This window comes from Oryctolagus cuniculus, chromosome 17 (assembly GCF_964237555.1).
Source record: "Oryctolagus cuniculus chromosome 17, mOryCun1.1, whole genome shotgun sequence".
NCBI lineage: Eukaryota > Metazoa > Chordata > Mammalia > Lagomorpha > Leporidae > Oryctolagus > Oryctolagus cuniculus.
This window is the reverse complement of record NC_091448.1, coordinates 62,918,773-62,936,636: the sequence shown is the minus strand read 5'-3', so window position 1 is coordinate 62,936,636 and position 17,864 is coordinate 62,918,773. Positions and strand designations below refer to the sequence as shown.

At 46.7% G+C, this 17,864-nt stretch overlaps 1 protein-coding gene across 1 annotated transcript in view; it reads right to left on the bottom strand.

Annotated features, from left to right (window-relative positions):
* Positions 1-11,460: 11,460 nt before the first annotated feature.
* Positions 11,461-17,864, bottom strand: part of LOC138846277 (leucine-rich repeat-containing protein 37A3-like) — a 6,991-nt gene continuing 587 nt past the window's right edge. The window contains exons 2-3 of the mRNA XM_070061615.1: positions 15,417-15,535; positions 11,461-13,989 (exon numbers count right to left, since the gene is read on the bottom strand). Of these exons, the coding sequence (XP_069917716.1) occupies positions 12,188-13,989; positions 15,417-15,519 (1,905 nt within the window). The 5' untranslated portion in view covers positions 15,520-15,535 and the 3' untranslated portion in view covers positions 11,461-12,187. The remainder of the gene's footprint in view (positions 13,990-15,416; positions 15,536-17,864) is intronic.

Here is a 17,864-nt window from a genome sequence, read left to right as displayed (position 1 = left end):
ACTGTGGGGGTAGGGTTCAGAGCCCCAGGTAACTGTGGTGCAAGCTCAAGTCTGTTTTAGAGCACTGCTGTGACAGCATGGTTCCCCGTGGTGACTCTTGCTCAGCATTCAAAGGCCTGGAAGACCTGGCTTCACCCTCCAGCTTTCCCTGCATCTCTGTGCCTCAGAAGCTTCCATGTTTTCCCTTTCTCCCACGATATTCTCTCCAAGACGTCTGATGATGCCCACTGCCCCCTTGGAAGTCCTGTTCAACTGGCATTGCTCCCTGGTTCCATCGTCCCTGACCCAGCCCAAAGTCTTCTCCCTCGTCTGGACTCTATATCCATTTCTTTTGATATCGTTACTTGTGCCTTCCATTTCCCCAGAGCATAAACTTCTTGAAAGCATGGATTCGGCCTTGCTCATCTACATTGCCCACTATGTTTAAAACTGACTCATGGAAATAGACTCAGGTGTTTATTAAATGAAGGAATGGTTGAGTAGGTAGAAGAAGGAAAAGTGAATTTTTAAAAAGCAGTGTGGTTTTATTATTCCCTGGTCCCTCTGCAGCACTCTGTCAGCTACATAGTGCTTATTGGGTATTGGTTTGAGCTTGTGTATTTGTTTCCCCTGCAAGATTGTGAGCTCTTGGGAAGGTGGGATCCTGTCTTACTCATTTATGTGTCTCCAGTACTAGGCAAAGTGTTTGGCTTTCTCTTTCAGCTTTAGACAATTGATTGGCATTTTGAAAATGAAGTGAATACATATGCTAGCATAAACTAATTAGGCTACAAAGGATTTTCCAGCAGAAACAATGAAGGGCCTATTCTACCAGCAGTAGTCTCATTTGTTTTTCTCCAAACCATGTTTGCAAGGTTCCGGAGCCCAGATGGGAAAGGTGCTCAAGAGGAACCATGCAGATGTGGTTGTCCCCGTATGGCCTAGAAGTTCTGATCATCATTCAAAGGAGTGTTGTGAGTATCACATGCTATGTTCCTTAAGCCTTGTACTTTTGAGACAAGAATCTATTTGCTGAAGAGGCCCAGTAATTAGCCTAATAAGGATTAATGATGTACACTTCCCAATACTATGTAGCTATTGTTTTAATTATCTATTTCCAACATGGGTATAATAGTTCCTTAATGGAAATCATTAATGCCAAATCTGTTCTCTTGGTAGCTTAGTATTCTTGATAATATTGTTTATATAATTTACCTGTTTAGCAAGTCACTTAATGGCTAAAGGTTAACTTATTCAAGATTAGATCATCTAACAACTTTCAGTTGATGGCATTCAAATTAATGTTGTTGGTTTATGTTTTCTTCCCTTTGTTGTATTAAACCAACTTGTTCAAACCTTGTTTGTAAAGGCCAGATGATAAATGTTTGAGACTTGGTCGGCCACATATTGTCTCTGTTGTATTTTCTTGTTTCTTTGTTTCTCTTTACAGTCCTTTATAAATATAAAACTCATTCTTAACTTAGGACCTGTATGAAGACAGACCTTGGATCCAATTTCATCCATTGCTTGTAAATTAAATACAAATATAATCCGCGGCTCACTAGGCTAATCCTCCGCCTTGCGGCGCCGGCACACCGGGTTCTAGTCCTGGCCTGGGCGCCGGATTCTGTCCTGGTTGCCCCTCCTCCAGGCCATCTCTGCTGTGGCCAGGGAGTGCAGTGGAGGATGGCCCAGGTACTTGAGCCCTGCACCCCATGGGAGACCAGGAGAAGCACCTGGCTCCTGCCATCGGATCAGCGCGGTGCTCCGGCCGCAGCGCACTGGCCGCGGCGGCCATTGGAGGGTGAACCAATGGCAAAGGAAGACCTTGCTCTCTGTCTCTCTCTCTCTCTCTCACTGTCCACTCTGCCTGTCAAAAAAAAAAAAAAAACCACAAAGCACATAGTAGGTATTCCATGTTAGAGATATGAGACCCTACAGTGTAGACTTCCAGAAGAAACCTTGGAGATTATCCAGCTGGGACCCATATTTGTTTTCTAGATAATGTAACTAAAATCTCATAAATAAGTATGATTAACTGACTTACAAGTGTTGGAGGGACAGCAGGCCTTCAAATGAGTCCTTATGTAATTCAGTCAAGTCATTTTCACTGAGGATTCTGGAAAATGAAAGAGGTACTTCTGAATCAAAATGACAACTGCAGCTGTTTGCTTCATAGGACTAACTCTGTATGTAGAGGAAACTTTGGTAATGGTGCTGTTTAAATACCCAGATTCTAATTTACTTCTAGGGTGGCAATGTCTGTTGTATTTTAATTTAAACCATTTTTCCCACTCTCCCTTTTTTGTCCATCTCTATACACCTATCCGTCCTTCCCACCAAATCATAAATGTAATGTCTGCTCTGTAGGTCACAATGTCCCTGTTAGAACCTAACACTGGGAGGCACCAAGATTGGCAGAACTGCCATTTCCTTCTGTTTTTTCCCCAAGCCCTACTACCGAAGCCCCATGTTTGAGGCATGCCGGGGCTACAAGTTAAGGTTGACCAGGGAGGCAGTAATGATGGCTGAGTATTTAAATCCCTGCCATCTATGTAGGAGAACAAGACTGAGTTTGAGGTTCCTGAGTTTGACTGACCCAGTCTCACCACTACAGGCATCTGGGGAGTGAACAGTGTATGATAGCATGCTGCCTTTGCCTCTCAAATAAGAAAAAATTAAATTTTCTTCCCCTTCCCTTTATCCCTTAGCCTTTCCAACTCCCGTCTTCACTCTTCAGAGGAAACTAGTGTTATTTACTTTTGTGTCAGATGACTCTGATTTTTCCTTTTTCCAAAGATTTATTTATTTATTTGAAAGTCAGAGTTACACACAGAGAGAAGGAGAGGGGAGAAGGGAGAGGGGAGAGGGGAGAGGAAGGTCTTCCATCCGCTGGTTCACTCCCCAATTGGCCACAAAGGCTGGAGCTGTGCTAATGAGGAGCCAGGAGCTTCCTCCAGGTCTTCCCATGTGGGTGCAGGGGCCCAAGGACTTGGGCCATCTTCCACTGCTTTCCCAGGCCATAGCAAAGAGCTGGATCGGAAGTGGAGCAGCTGAGACTCGAACCGGCACCCATATGGGATGCTGGCACTGTGGGTGGTGGCTTTACCTGCTATGCCACAGTGCCAGCCCTGACTTTGATTTTTCTTACAAGTTTGGGACATCTTTAAATGAAGCATAACCAAAATATATACAAACTGTGTGTATTGCATTTAAGAAACATCATAAATTAAAAGTCACAACTGCCTGATTCTAGCATTTTCCCATCAGAAATGAGATAGTAGGCTAAGGGGAAACTTTTATCTTTTTTAAAAAAGATTTTATTTATTTGTTTCAGAGTTATAATTACAGATGGAGAGAAGGAGAGACAGAAAGGTCTTCTCTCCACTGGTTCACTCCCCAAATGGCTGCAATGGCTGTAGCTGGGCCAATTGGAAGCCAGGAGCCAGGATCCATGAGCCTCTTTGGGGTCTCCTACATGGGTGCACAGACCTAAGTGCTTGGGCCATCCTCTACTGCATTCTCAGGCCATAGCAGAGAGTTGGATTTAAAGTGGAGCAGCTGGGACTAGAACTGGTGCCCGTACAGGATACCAGCGCCGCAAGTAGCAGCTTAGCCCACTGCACTACTGCAGCACTGCACAGGCCCTGGGAAAATTTATCTTAAAGTGATCATAACCCTTCTCCTTTGTCTGTTATATGTCTTGTTTGTATTCAGAAATAATTTATGATGTCTGTACAAGTTGTCCCAGTGATATAACACGCAAACTGTCGTGAAAAATGTCAATTAATTCCTTTTTTTTATTATGTTACACTCAGCACTTCAAAATTTCTAGTTCACTGGCCTAGGTGACATGATAGATTTTTATTTTTAGTTAATTACTTTGAATGTTAAGTATTTTCCCCCAAAATTGGGAGTCTAAACTGATTCCTTTCAAAAATCAGTAAGGAAAAGATAATTCAACAAATGGACAGTGGACAAAACCTCAACGAAACATAGATGTTCAATAAGTATATAAAGACATTTAAATTTATGAGTAATCAGAGAAATCCAGATTCAGCTGGGAACCCTTTTATTTGCCAGTCACATTAGCAAAAAGACAAAGAGCATCCCGAGGTGAAAAGGTGAAGGGAAGAGTCAGTGTTGGGGCATAGCAGGCTAAGCCGTCACTTGAGAAGCGTAAATTCCATATTGGAGAGCCTGGTTAAAGTCTTGGGCCCTCTGCTTCTGAGCCAGATGCCTGCTAGTGCACCTAGGAGGCAGCAGATGATGGCCCAAGTGCTTGATTCCTCGTCATCCCTGTGGGAGACCCAGAATCAAGTATTAGATCTTAGCTTTGGCCTGGCCCAGCCATGGCTGTTTTGGGCATTTGGGGAATAAAGCAGTGGATGGAAGATTCTCTCTTTCTCTCACTCTCTCATTTGCTCTCGCTCCATCTCCCCCTCCCCCCACTCCCATAGTTCAAGTAAACAAATACATCTTTTTAAAAAGGATGAAGGGAAATGAATGTTCTTATATTCTGTTAGCTGGAGTGTAAGTAAGTGTGCACAGCTTTTCTGAGGGCAATTAAAATTTCCTATTTCCGTAGTCTTCATCCATTTTCATTCTTTTTTTTTTTTTGAGATTTATTTATTTATTTGAAAGTCAAGTTACACACAGAGAGAAGGAGAGGCAGAGAGAGAGAGAGGCAGAGAGAGAGAGAGAGGTCTTCAATCCACTGGCTCACTCCCCAGTTGGCCACAATGGCCAGAGCTGTGCTGATCCGAAGCCAGGAGCCAGGAGCCAGGAGCTTCTTCAAGGTCTCCCACATGGGTGCGGGGTCCCAAGCACTTGGGCCATCTTCCACTGCTTTCCCAGGCCATATCAGAGATCTGGATCAGAAGTGGAGCAGCCAGGACTCAAACCAGCGCCCATATGGGATGCTGGCATGGCTGGTGGAGGCTTTTCCCACTATGCCACAATGCTAGCTGCCCCATTTTCTTTCTAGACTTCTATTTTGCAAAATGCTTGTCCATGTTCACAAGTGTGCACAAGGATTTTCCTTGCAGCAATACATGAGAAGTGGACATAATCGAAAATCCATCAATAGAGGGATTATTAAGTAAACTGTGAAATGGCCATCCATACTATAGAATATCATGCAGGAGTTAAATGAATAGGGTAACTGACTGAGTACTAGGAGGGAAAGAAATCCAGAAGAAACCATGAAGTGAAAGAACCAAGTTGCAGGATGTTACTATTTAGGTTAAAAAAAGAAAGAAACCACACAACACAACTATTATGCTCTATGTAAATATGTTTGTAGGTAATTTTTTGGAAGGATATATGCCAAACTCAGAGCAGTAATTATTACCTCATAGGTAGGGAGTTAGGACACAATGAAGGTCTTCACTATCCCTATCACTTTTTATCTACTAAGAATGTAATGGTATTACTGATAAAATGCAAATAAATAGAAGTAGTTTCTTATTTCAAATTCTGTGCCTTGTTAAAACAACCATAGAATTATAATCAACAGATGTTGATTGTGACATGGAGAGGGAATACTTTTTCTGACATACTGACCTCAAAATAGTAGAACAAGAAAGCTCTTACAATGCAGTTAGTTTTGTGTATTCATGTTTGGGAGCGTGTACTCACAGTGTCTCAGCCCAGCGGTATGCTTTCCATACATTTTCATCAATGAAAGAAATCGAGTTTCCTTGGAAATTTCTGTAAAGGAACACAGTTCACATCCTTGAATGGGTTGGAAAAGAATGAACAGAATGAGGAAAAAAATCATGGCACCCTCATGGGGGAGTATTGAAATACAGAAATATTATCAGCTTTCTAATAAATACCAGTGCTTTTATGTTCCGTAGCTCTCTGCTTCCCAGTTTGCTCACTCAATAAATAATGAGGGGCCACTGACATAAACAATGAAGCATCCTCTCAGAAGCTTAACTTCGTCTCTGTCCAGTCTCTTTGACAGTAAAGACAGTCAATCACTTTGAATATTAAGTATTTTCACCAAAATAACTCAGGTGTCTACACTGACTTCTATAAATCAGTGAGAAAAGGATAAATTATTCAAGAAAAAATGGGCAAAATGTATTGTCACCAATAAGAATAATGAAAACCTATGCAGGTATACTAGTGCTTTGGCCAAGCGCCCTCTGCTGAAATCTTTCCAAGTACTGAATGGATACAGACAATTTAAAATCAGAGGGACTAATGTGCTGATGTGGAAAGCCTTTTGGAATACAGCATAGGGTAAAAGTGCCGATCACTGAGCCAGGAGCCAAGCATTACCTCCATAGGAAAAAAAAAAAAGAGAGGAGGTTGGAAGGAAAGACGCACACCTGGGTTACAGGTAATAGAGTGAGGACCAGGGGATGATGAGGGTGTGTGGGGGTTCATACTTTCACATTTTATCCTACATTCTGTGCACTTTTTAAAAAGTGGAAAGGTGCTCATAATCGATACTTGTTTACAAGAAGCTGTTAAATGACTTATATTTAGCTTCAACTTTGAATTGCTGTGAGTGCTTAGCTTTAACTCTGTCCTCACTCCTCAGCAACAATGAACCTATTTGTTTTAGGTACACATTTTCCTGGAAGCAGGAGCAGCAATAAAACAGATACCTGTATGCTCACCTGCCTGGTGGATATGTCCTCTCGGGTTACTTTATGCTCATCAATAAAAAGTGCCTAACACTGAACACATCTCCCACTAACGGGCTCTTCTTTCTGACTGCTGTGCTTCTGCCTTATAGACCACCATCATTCTCGCTGTCATCCAGGGAAAGACTGTGGAGTCACGCATTTTTATTTTCTGTTACAATCCATCACACAATTCTTTAAGCCAGCTTTACAGATGAGGATATTGAATCCAAGCTAAATAACTTGTCCAAAGTCACAAAGCTAATCACTGGGAGACCTGTGTTCAAAGCCAGGCAACCTGGCTCCAGAATCTATCCTTAAATCTGTTGTATCATCTCTAATAAGTCGGGATGAGGGCTGTGTTGAAGAGTGGGATTAAAGCAATGAGGTAATAACATGGTGAATGTCAATAAATAATGAATCAGGAAAAGCAGTAAGGGCAATCACATGAGACTGTAGAAGAGACAGAAGAGAATAAGAGAAGGAGGATCAGGAAAGCTCACAAGCAAAGTGGCCACTTGGGGGTGAACCAACGGAAAAAGGAAGACCTTTCTCTCTGTCTCTCACTGTCCTACTCTGTCTGCCAAAACACACACATACACACACACACAGTCAACATAAGGTGGGGACTTGAGGAGGGCTCAGAAGATCTTGGGTAAAAGCTGCTGAGACAGGCAGGCTGTAGGGAACCATGAGGAAGGGAGATTCTTACAATATGCTGAAGGTGCCATTGTAGCTGTTGGGCTCTGGTACAGGAACTCTGTGAAGCTTCTGCACTGGGCTGAGGCCAGTGCATGAAAGTGTCTCATCTTTGCAGGTGCAGAGCTCACAGACATTTATGGTGGCAGCCGCATTCAGGGGTTGATCTGTGACTTCAGTTAGGGTTGAGTGCTGAGTCTGAACCTGGCCTGGATGTAGATCTGTAGTCTTCTTCAGGGATGGAGAATGGCCAGCTTTTGCAGTGGGTACCAGAGTTATGGTTAGCTCCATCTTGGAAGGCTGAGCTATGACACTGGTGATGTTGGGTGCTGAGCTTGATGCTGACCTGCTGTTGGAACTGTCATCTCATTGTCCCCTGGGGACTGAGTTATGAGCTCCTTTAGTGGCTCTGTAGACTGAGTTAGGGTCATTTGCATGGTAGTAGAAGGTGTAGCCTCTGTAGTACGTTGTGGAGTTTGGGTAATTTCCAGGTCCAGAGGCTTGACTGTGACTTGAGGCAGGTTTGTATACTGAGTCTGAATCTGGACTGGAGGTGAAAATGTCACCTCAGGGTACATTGGATAAGGAGGAGGAGATATAGACTTGAAGGCTGTAGAATGTTCATCCTGTGTAGTGGGTACCTGAGTTATGGTTGACTCTAACTTCGAAGGTTCAGCTGTGCCACTGGGTGACATTGGATGCGGAGTTTGATCTTGACTTGGTTTTGGAACTACCATCTCATAATAAACTGGAGGCTGATAGACCACTTCATTATGTGGCCCTGGAGGCTGCCCTGAAGTCTCCTGCATGGTTGGGAGTGGTTCACCCTCCACAATGGATTCTGGAGTTAGGGTAAGTTCTACATCAAAAGGTTGAACTGTGACTTCTGTCAGGGTTGGATGCTGAGCCTGAACCTGGTCTGGTTGTGAAAGTACCTCCTCATGGAGCACGGGAGGTACTTTAGTCTTCTTCAGGGCTGTAGAATGTTCAGCCTTCCTGGTACGCTTTGCATTTATGGTAAGCACTGTGTCCAAAGGCTGAACTGTGATGTGAGGCAATGTTGGATATTGAGCTTGATTATGACCCAGTGTTGGAACTGTCACCTCTTGATGTATTGGAGATTGGGTTACACCCTCCATGGGAGGTTGACTGGAGGTCTCCTGCATGTCTGTAGAGGGTTCAGTCACCATACTGCTGGTTTCTGGAGTTATGGTAAGTCCCAGGTCCAGATGTTGAGTTGTGACTGGAGTCAGGTTTGGAGATGGAGCTGTAGTCTTGCTCAGGTCTGCAGGATGCTCAGCCTCTGTAGTAGGTTCTGTAGTAATGGTAAGTGCCAGGTCTAAAGGTTGATTTGTGACACTGGGTGATAGTGGAGGTTGATTTTGACCCTCATGATGCACTGGTGGCTGAGCTACAGATTCTTTAGGTGGAGTCTCCTGCACATTTGTGGCAAGTTCAGCCTCTGTAATGGGCTGTGGAGTTATTGTAAGTGCCAGATCAAAAGGTTGAAATGTGATGCGGGGTGATTTTGGAAACGGAGCTTGATCCTGAGCTGGTGTTGGAACTGTCACCCCCTGATATCCTGGGGGTTGAGCTATACCTTCCTTAGATGGCCCTGGAAGCTGAACTGGGGCCTCCTGCATGATTGGAGAAAGTCCGCCTTCCATTCCAGGTTGTGTAGTTATGGTGAGTTCCACATCCAAAGGTTGACCTGTGACTTTGGTCAGGTTTGGTTGCTGAGTTTGAAGCTCCTGCTGGGTTACAGATGATTGAGTGTCAGGGAAGTCTTGTGGCTTGGCTGGGGCTACATTTTGCACTGGAGCTTGTTCTGCATTCTTGAGGGGCTCTAGAGGCTCAGCTGGAGAAAGTTCCATCTTTTCAGGCAGTGCTGGAGGCTTGGCAAGAGGAGGCCCAAGCTGGGTTGGAGAAAATTCAACTTGCTTGGTGGGAACTGTAGGCTGGGCAGGTCCTTCCTGCTGACTCCAGTAAGGATAAACTTCTGGAGTGGGCTTTAGGGTTCTGGTAAGGTCAATATCCACATGTTTTGGTTTGGTTTTAGACATCCTTAAATGCTGAGTTCTGAGTATTTCTTCTGGAATATGAGGTGAAAATGTCATATTCATTGGAATAGCATCACTCATCTCTGGGAAGATATCTGAAGGCTGGTTTGTGTTTCCCTGTTGGAGTGGTAATTGGTAAGCACTCACGGGGCGCTCTAGAGGTGGAACGGAAATCCCCTGCTGGCTTGGTGAAGGTTCCTTCAGTTGTTCAGGCTGAGCTGGGACCCCTGGAAGTGGGGAGTGCTCATCCTCTTCTGGGGGCTTTGGCTGCTGAGCTGTGTCTGCCTCCTGGTCTTTCAAAGGCTCATGCTCCGTAGGGAACACTGAGGCGTGAGCTTGGGCTTCCTGATGGATTGGAGAAGGTGCAGCCTCTTCGGGGGCCTGTAAAATTTCAGCTGTTTCCTCCTGCTGGGTCATAGAGGGTTTCTCATCCTGCATAACTTCTGGAGATTGAATTGGCAGTGGTTCAACCTCTTCAAGAGGCGTTGGAGGCAGAGCTGGGACTGAGGCCTGAGTTGTTGTGACCTCATGGCTGACTGGAAATGTTTCCACTTCTGCAGGGTTTTTTTTTTTTTTTGACAGGCAGAGTGGACAGTGAGAGAGAGAGACAGAGAGAAAGGTCTTCCTTTGCCGTTGGTTCACCCTCCAATGGCCGCCGCGGCCGGCGCGCTGCGGCCGGCGCACCACACTGATCCGATGGCAGGAGCCAGGAGCCAGGTGCTTTTCCTGGTCTCCCATGGGGTGCAGGGCCCAAGCACCTGGGCCATCCTCCACTGCACTCCCTGGCCACAGCAGAGAGCTGGCCTGGAAGAGGGGCAACCGGGACAGAATCCGGTGCCCCAACCGGGACTAGAACCCGGTGTGCCGGTGCTGCAAGGCGGAGGATTAGCCTAGTGAGCCGCGGTGCCGGCCGTGCTGCAGGTTTTGGTGTTAGGGTCAGCTGCAGGTCTGGAGGTTTAGTAGTCACATTGGGCAAGTCGTACTGCTGAACTTGATGGTGACCTGGAGGTAAAATGGTCACTGTGTGAGAACTTGGAAGCTGGGCTGGGACTTCTGTCTTCTTTCCAGAAGATTCAACCCCCTCAGAAGACTCAGAGGGCCGCATTGGTTGCTGCTGCTCACTGATATAGGGTTCTGTCTCCACAGGAGGGCCCGGAGTCTGAGCAGAGCCCTCCTGCTGCGCTGGAGAAGAGTCCCGCTCCATGGTAGGCTCCGGAGTTATGGTCAGCGCCACATCTGCAGGCTTGATGGTCACGTTGGGCAGGTTATAACGGTGAACTTGATTCTGATCTGGAGACCAGTCCATCCCCTTCTGAATCTGTGGAGTCTGAGCTATGATAGTCTCTTCAGGAGATTCTAGCGCTTGAGCTCGGGGATCTTGCTGTACTGGAGATTTGACTTCCACAGGGAGTGCCGAAGGCTTCTCCGGGGCTTCCAGTTGGCTTCTAGAAGGTTCGATCTCAGGAGACTCAGAAGGCTGAGCAGGCTGCTCCTGATTGCTGGAGGAATATTCAGTGTTCACAGGCAGGCCTGGAGGCTGAGCTGGGGCCCCCTGCTGGGCTACAGATGGGCTGACTTCCTCAGCATACTCTGAGGGCTGAGCTGTGGCATCGTTTTGGGTAGAGAAAGGTCCAGTCTCCTCAGGGAGATCTGAGGTCTGAGCTAGACCCTCTTGAGTCCAAGATTCCACCCTCCCAGGGAAGTCCGGAGTCTGCACTGGGGCCTCTTGTTGGGCTGAGGGGAGTCCCACTCCCTCAGGATGCCCCAGAGGCTGAGCTGGAGCCTGCTCCGTGCTTGGAGTAGACTGAACTTCCTCACCTGCCCCTGAGGCTTCTGTCAGCTCCGTGTCTGCAGGTTTCAGTGTGACGCTGGGGAAGTTTGCTTGGAGAGCTACAATCTGAGGTGAGGATGGAGTGTTAGGATCATGATACACTGATGCCTGACCTACTACTTCTGCAGTAGCAAATGGATTCTGAGCGGGGGCCTCCTGCTGCAACGGAGATGCTTCTTCCTCGGGCTGCTGCAGGTCTGCACCTGGGCCCTCTTGCTGGGGTGAAGAAAGTTCATCTGGTTCAACGGGCTGTGGAGGTGGAGCTTGTTCTTCTTGCTGTGCAGAGGAGGATTGGATGGGCTCCTGAGTCTCTGGATTTTGAGTCTGGCCTTCCATCAGGAATTGAGATGGTTCAGCCTGCTCAGAGGGCTGTGCAGGTTCTCCTGGGTTCTCCTGGGATTCTGTAGGAAAACCACCAGGATAGACCCCATAGTCAGCCAGCAAAACTTGATTTTGACCCTGAAGCTTGGCCGCTTTGTCTGGAGTTCCAACAACAACCTTAGGAAGCCGTTGACGCCGAGCTAGATCTTTCTTGGGGGTCAGGGGTGAAACAATCAACTTGTTTCCTTGTGAAGACTGTCTAGAGGCGGAACGAGTGCTTCCAATGACTGGTGAGCATTTCCTTCCAGTCGAGGAGGCAGAGCCGGAGGCTGATCCTGATCCCCGTCTAGCATGGGAATCGCCTCTGGTAGCCTCTGTTGTCGAGTCAGCCTATTGAAATACTGCTTTGGAACAGCAAGCTGTTCTGGCTCTGGGGGCAGTTCCAGAAAAAGGAAGCAAACTCACAGTGGACTCTTGAGGCGAGGTCAGCACCCGGGAGGGAGCAGAAGACCCCAGGTCATCAAAGCCGCCAGGGTCTGCCATGGGTGTGAGCGAGTCAGGCGATTCAGGTGGGACATTCAAGGAGTGGGAAGACCAGGGCTCAGAGAGCCAAGGGATCTGGACTGGGAGCCCCTGGTCTTCCCGCGTGGGGTCTCCTAAGTGATGGGAAAGTGCAGGTCTCCTGTCCTCACCTTACTCGACTCCTGCTCTTTCTGTCCACTCGGGGCTTCTGTACTCTCATTGATATAGGTCTCGGTCCTCCACTGCTCTGCGTCCCATTCTTCCTTGGCTATCTTTTCTTCCTGCTGCTCACTGAGGAGCTTCATCAGGATGCCTGTTTTGGAGGTGAGCTTGGCACAGGGCAGTTGCACCTGGGCCTCAGAGCAGTCCATTTTCAGAGTGCGGATGACGTGAGAAATGAGCTTTTTCATGTCCGTGTTGGGGATGAGGGACTGTAGCTGCTGATTCAGCTGAATTTCAAACTGTTGCCCCTGGGACAGCATCACGGGGTAGGTGAAGCCTGCGGGCGTGGTGGGGGCTTCAGTGCCCTCGCTGGGGTATTCCCACTGTGTTTCCTTGGTTTGGTCCACAGTCGGCATTAGGTCGAACTCGGTCCCAGCAGAATCTGTAGCTGAAGGATCTGTGTGCATTTTGTCGCCAGGGAGCGTTTCTTCATGTGCAGTGGTGTTTTCTGGCAAAACGTTTTCTTCAAAAACACGACCTCCGGAATGGTTTTCCTCCCTAGTGTCTTCTATAGAAGGTTCTCTCAGAGGAGGACTCCCCTGAGAATGCAGGCCTCCAGGGGATGAGAAAGCCTCTCCGGAGGGGGAGTTTATGAGACTCCGCAGTGCAGGGAACGGAGGCCTCTTCCCAGCCGTCAGCCTGTTGAGGGAATTTTTCCTTCTGAACTTCCGACTCAGTTTGGCCTTGGGGGTTCGGAGGACCAGGTGAGAGCGAGTTTTGTGAAAGCGGTAATTTTGTCTGGAATGCCAGATTGGTTTCCCTGCCGCCTTATTTTTAACTCTAGCATTGGCATCTTCTAAGACAAAAATGGTGTAGGTTAAGTCTTTTCCTTTGTTGTTGATCTCAGAGAGAGATTTTGCAGGGGAGGTAGAAGGCCTGCCCAGGATGTGTTTCTTCAGGAAAGAGGAGGCTGCAGCCTCACGTTCCTTTGTGAGCAAGGGCTCCGTGTGCAAGGAGTTTCCGGCCACCTGCCTGGGCCTCTGAGCCACTTGAAGCTCCTTCAGCTCCCTGGAGCCTGCTCTCCCAAGCCTTCTTCCCCCAATGCTCTCCGCAAAGGGCCAGGTGCCCCGTCTCCTCCCGAGGCTCTTCCTCATCTCCTGGAGGTGCCTTTCCCGTAAGCCCTTTGGCCCCTTGATGACTTTTTTCACTCTCTGCAGCCTGTACCCCACACTTGGCATGGTTGCCAGGCTGTTCTCCTGTGACGGGGCAGTTTCTGATTTCTTTTGGAGGATTTGAGGGTTAAATTGAGGACCTAACAGGATAGGCTGCATAAGCATGGCCTTTTCTTCCTTCTTAACCTCATCGATTTTTTCTTGAATTTCTTCATCTAACAAATTCTCCAGAAAATAGAGCTTTCTCAACTTATTTCTGTAAGGATGAGAGGGCCTCCTTATGTGGGTTTTCACGTAGCTCAGGGACTTATCTCTATCTTGCACATTTGAAAAAAGCAGTGTAATGAATGGTAATAATGTTGATTCTACATTTTGTAGAATTTCCTCTGAGAAATAAGGCAATATGTAATTCAGTGCACTAATAATGTCACTTTCATTGTTGAAGTCCCGCTGTTCACTCATATGGCCTGGGAAGTCCACACTGTTTCTCTCTGATACTGGGTTCCCTGGCTCAATAGTCAGCTGCTTGCTGGTGTTGTTCTTCCGGGCTTGCAATATCTTCATGAATGCCCCCTTTGGGTTCCCTATAGATGCTTCTTCAACTGTCAAAAAAAGAAGAGACTGCTTTTTGGTACGGAAGACTGATGGGACAGCTTTATGTCAGTCCACAGCCCTACACTCTGATCAATTAAATTAGGAGTCAAATCCAATATTTGGGGTACCATTGAGACTTTAGAGAGAAAAGTAAAACCAAACTCAAACCTATGAAATGGCAACAATAAAGGAGAAAAAGATATTTTTGAGAGTGGCATTCAGAAGAGTTCGCAGTGTTAAAAAGCAGTAACTATGATCAGTATTATTTCATTGGTTTCCAATGACCAACCACTCCAGGCTTAGAATAAGGCTGGAGGACAAATGGCCCCACCCAGCTGCCCCTTCTGTGGCTCTGCCCCTGCTTCTCAGCCACATCATTCCACAGTCCTGCCTCATGCTGAGGGAGCCCAAGGCTTCCTCCCTCCCTCCCTCCCTCCCTGTGGCCCTATGTTCTTGCTGCCATCACAGGTGTCCATGGCAAAAGATAGGCATGTAAGGGGAGCGAGGGCAGAGATGGTCAAGCCAAGGGGCCTTGCTCCTCACCTCAGTGTGTTCTTTCCCACCCTTGTAAAGGGAGATTAACAATGCTTGTCCTTCTCACCTCTTGAGACAAAGGGAATAATATAATTGGTAGGAAACTGGTCTGGAAGGTGAGCAACACTGTGTAGATGGGTATACAGTTATCACTGTGCTAATGCCTCAGATCCCTGACTGAGATCCGAATTCAAGCTGTCTAAGGAAGAAAGCGGTCACATTTTGGAAGTCACGACATCAGTGGTAATAACCCTCATCTACAGAAGGATACTTAAAATTACCCGAGTGTTCTGTGGATAGAAAAGCGTGAGACTCAGAGCAGGTTCAGAGTTGGACAGTCTACAAGTGCATGGAGGAGCCTTCCGACTCCATCAGAGGAGCCAGGCAGCCATTTCTGGTTATGGAACCAGAAACTCCCCGGCTCCAAATAAAACAGCATCACTTGTACTCTTTTATACAAGTGCAAAAACAAACAACCGCGGTGAGCAGTGTAGACCTGTTCTATAAGACAGAGGGCCCTTGAGGCCCAACACGTAGAAAACCAGTTTATAGACTGTGTGCAAATGAGTTATCATTGAAAAGCAAAGCACCCAAGAGCACAGAACACCACGTGTGTGGTTCCCAACATTGCTTCCTTCCCCTTCCACCTCTTTTCCATGATCCTTTGTGCATATGTAAATTACATAGCGGTAACTATGTTATTAAATTACATAGCGGTGATTGCGAACCTGACTTTCAGCAAGGGAGCAGTGTAGCAATTTAGGGAGTTTAAATCTGAATGAATGAATAAAAATTCAGCAATTAATTACATTGTTACTTTAAACTTGACCCTAAAATTTTAAAATAAGAAATTTAAAACAAATAAATATTAAAAAAAGATCCTCAGGAAGTTCCGACTCACGGCAATGTGTCGTATTTGGCAGGCATTCATTGTCACAGTGAAGCTTGACGGTGTTGCAGACAACCTCGATAGTATGTTTAAATTGGCAGAGGCAGCAGGCCATATGGCTGGGTAAGATCCTATGAATAGAGACAGAGAATTAAGTTACCTGTAAAGGGGTTCCTTGGGTGGGTCAAACAGGTGAGCCAAGGTGCCAGCAAAGGCGTTCTTGAGGTATGTGTGTGGCCAGGGCATTTGGGTAGGAGCCTGGTGGCCAATTGTTGGTCTTGAATATGAGAATAAAGGAAGGAGGGAGAGGTGGCCCAAGGAGGCATAGGCATGGAAGTGGGTGTGGTGTATCCAAAATAAAGTCAACAGGGTGAGCATTGGGCACCATGGATCTGTCGTTTGACTCAGGGGTGTCTCCTTCCAGTTCACAAGTCTCATTGTGGGTTGGGAGTGCACAGGAGGACTTCCCCCAACCTCTGGAGTACTCTTCTCCATCCCTGTTGGAAGTGTTCACTATTAGAAACTACTCTGGTCCCAGAAAAATGACTGACTGCAGTAATTGTTGGAAAAGATGTGGAGAAAAAGGAACACTCGCTCACTGATGGGTGAGTGAAAGTAATTTGACCAGGCAGGTGTTTAGCCCAGCCATGAAGATGCTGCTTGGGACAAGCACATCCCCTTCTGGAGTGCCTGGCTCCATTTCTGATCCCTGTTTCCTGCCAGGGAGTGCCCTGGGATGTGTCAGGTGGTGCTTCCCTAAATACCCAGAAATGGAAAGGCTGCAACTTATGGTAGGTGTGTGTTTTTAAGAAACTGTCAGTCTATTTTCATTATATTTTTTTTTTCAAATTTATCATTTCGAAAGTTTCTGTGGAAGGAAGAGAGAGAAACACACACAAACACATCTTTTCTTTTTTTTTTCTTTTTGACAGGCAGAGTGGACAGTGAGAGACAGAAACAGAGAGAAAGGTCTTCCTTTTGCCATTGGTTCACCCTCCAATGGCCGCCGTGGCCGGCGCATCGCGCTGATCCAAAGCCAGAAGCCAGGTGCTTTTCCTGGTCTCCCATGCGGGTGCAGGGCCCAAGGACTTGGGCCATCCTCCACTGCACTCCCGGGCCATACCAGAGAGCTGGCCTGGAAGAGGGGCAACCGGGACAGAATCTGGCGCCCCGACCGGGACTAGAACCCAGTGTGCCAGCGCCGCAAGGCGGAAGATTAGCCTATTGAGCCACGGTGCCGACCACATGTTTTCATTAGGTAGTTTACTCCCCAAATGTCTGCGACATGCAGGGCTGGGCCAGGCCAAAGCCAGGAGCTCAGAAACTAGTTTGGTTTTCCATGTGAGGAGCAAGAACTCAAGTCCTTGGGGCATCACCCACTGCCTTCCAGGGTACATGTTAGCAGGAAGCTAGGGTGGAGCAGAGCCGGGACTTGGATCCAGGCATTCTGATGTGGGATTGGAGTATCCCAGGTAGTGGCTTAACGGCTGCACCAAATGCCTGCCATCGTAAACAGTTTAATTTTTATTTGTTTTATTTTTTAAAGCTTTTATGTAATGAATGCCAATTTCATAGGTACAACTTTAGGAATATAGTGTTTTTTCCTCCATACCTGCCCTCCCACCCCCACTCCCGTCCTACCTCCTACTCCCTCTCCCATCCCATTCTTCATTAAGATTCACTTTTGATTGACTTTATATACAAAAGAGCAACTCTATACTAAGTAAAGATTTCAACACTTTGCACCAACCCCCCACCCCACAACATAAAAAGTACTGTTTGAGAACAAGTTTTGCAGTTAATTCTCATAGTACAGCTCATTAAGGACAGAGTTCCTACAGGGGGGGTAAGTGCAAACAGCTTCATTTCTAATACCCCCAAATTGGAACAACCTAAGTGTTCACAAATAGGTGAATAGATAAACTATGGTAGGTTACACGTAGTGGGCCAGGCTCTTTCTAACCAATAGAATAACCAATGGTTGAGTTGTTACAGATGACTAATGTTACTTCTTTGGGTCCAGGGAAAGCTTCATATAGAAAGAAAAAAAAAAGAAATTATCAACTCCCAACTTGACTCTCACTGGGATTAAACATGACAATAGGTCTGATCTGATTTCATCATCATTTAAAAAAATCATCTATTATTTTTCACTTTATGTTTCTGTGTGGGAGCAAACTGCTGAAATCCTTACTTAATGTATACTCTGCTACTACTGCTTTCCCAGGCCATAGCAGAGAGCTGGATCAGAAGTGGAGCAGCTGGGACTTGAACCAGCTCCCATATGGGAGGCTGGCACTGCAGGTGCCAGCTTGACCCACTACGCCACAGCGCTGGCCTCTGCTCATTGTTATTAGTACCATTTCATCTTATATTTTAGACTCAGGAATACTGGTAGCTTGCTGAAGTGCTTCTCACTCCCAGTGACAAACTTTGGACAGTGACTTGGGAGGTATTAAG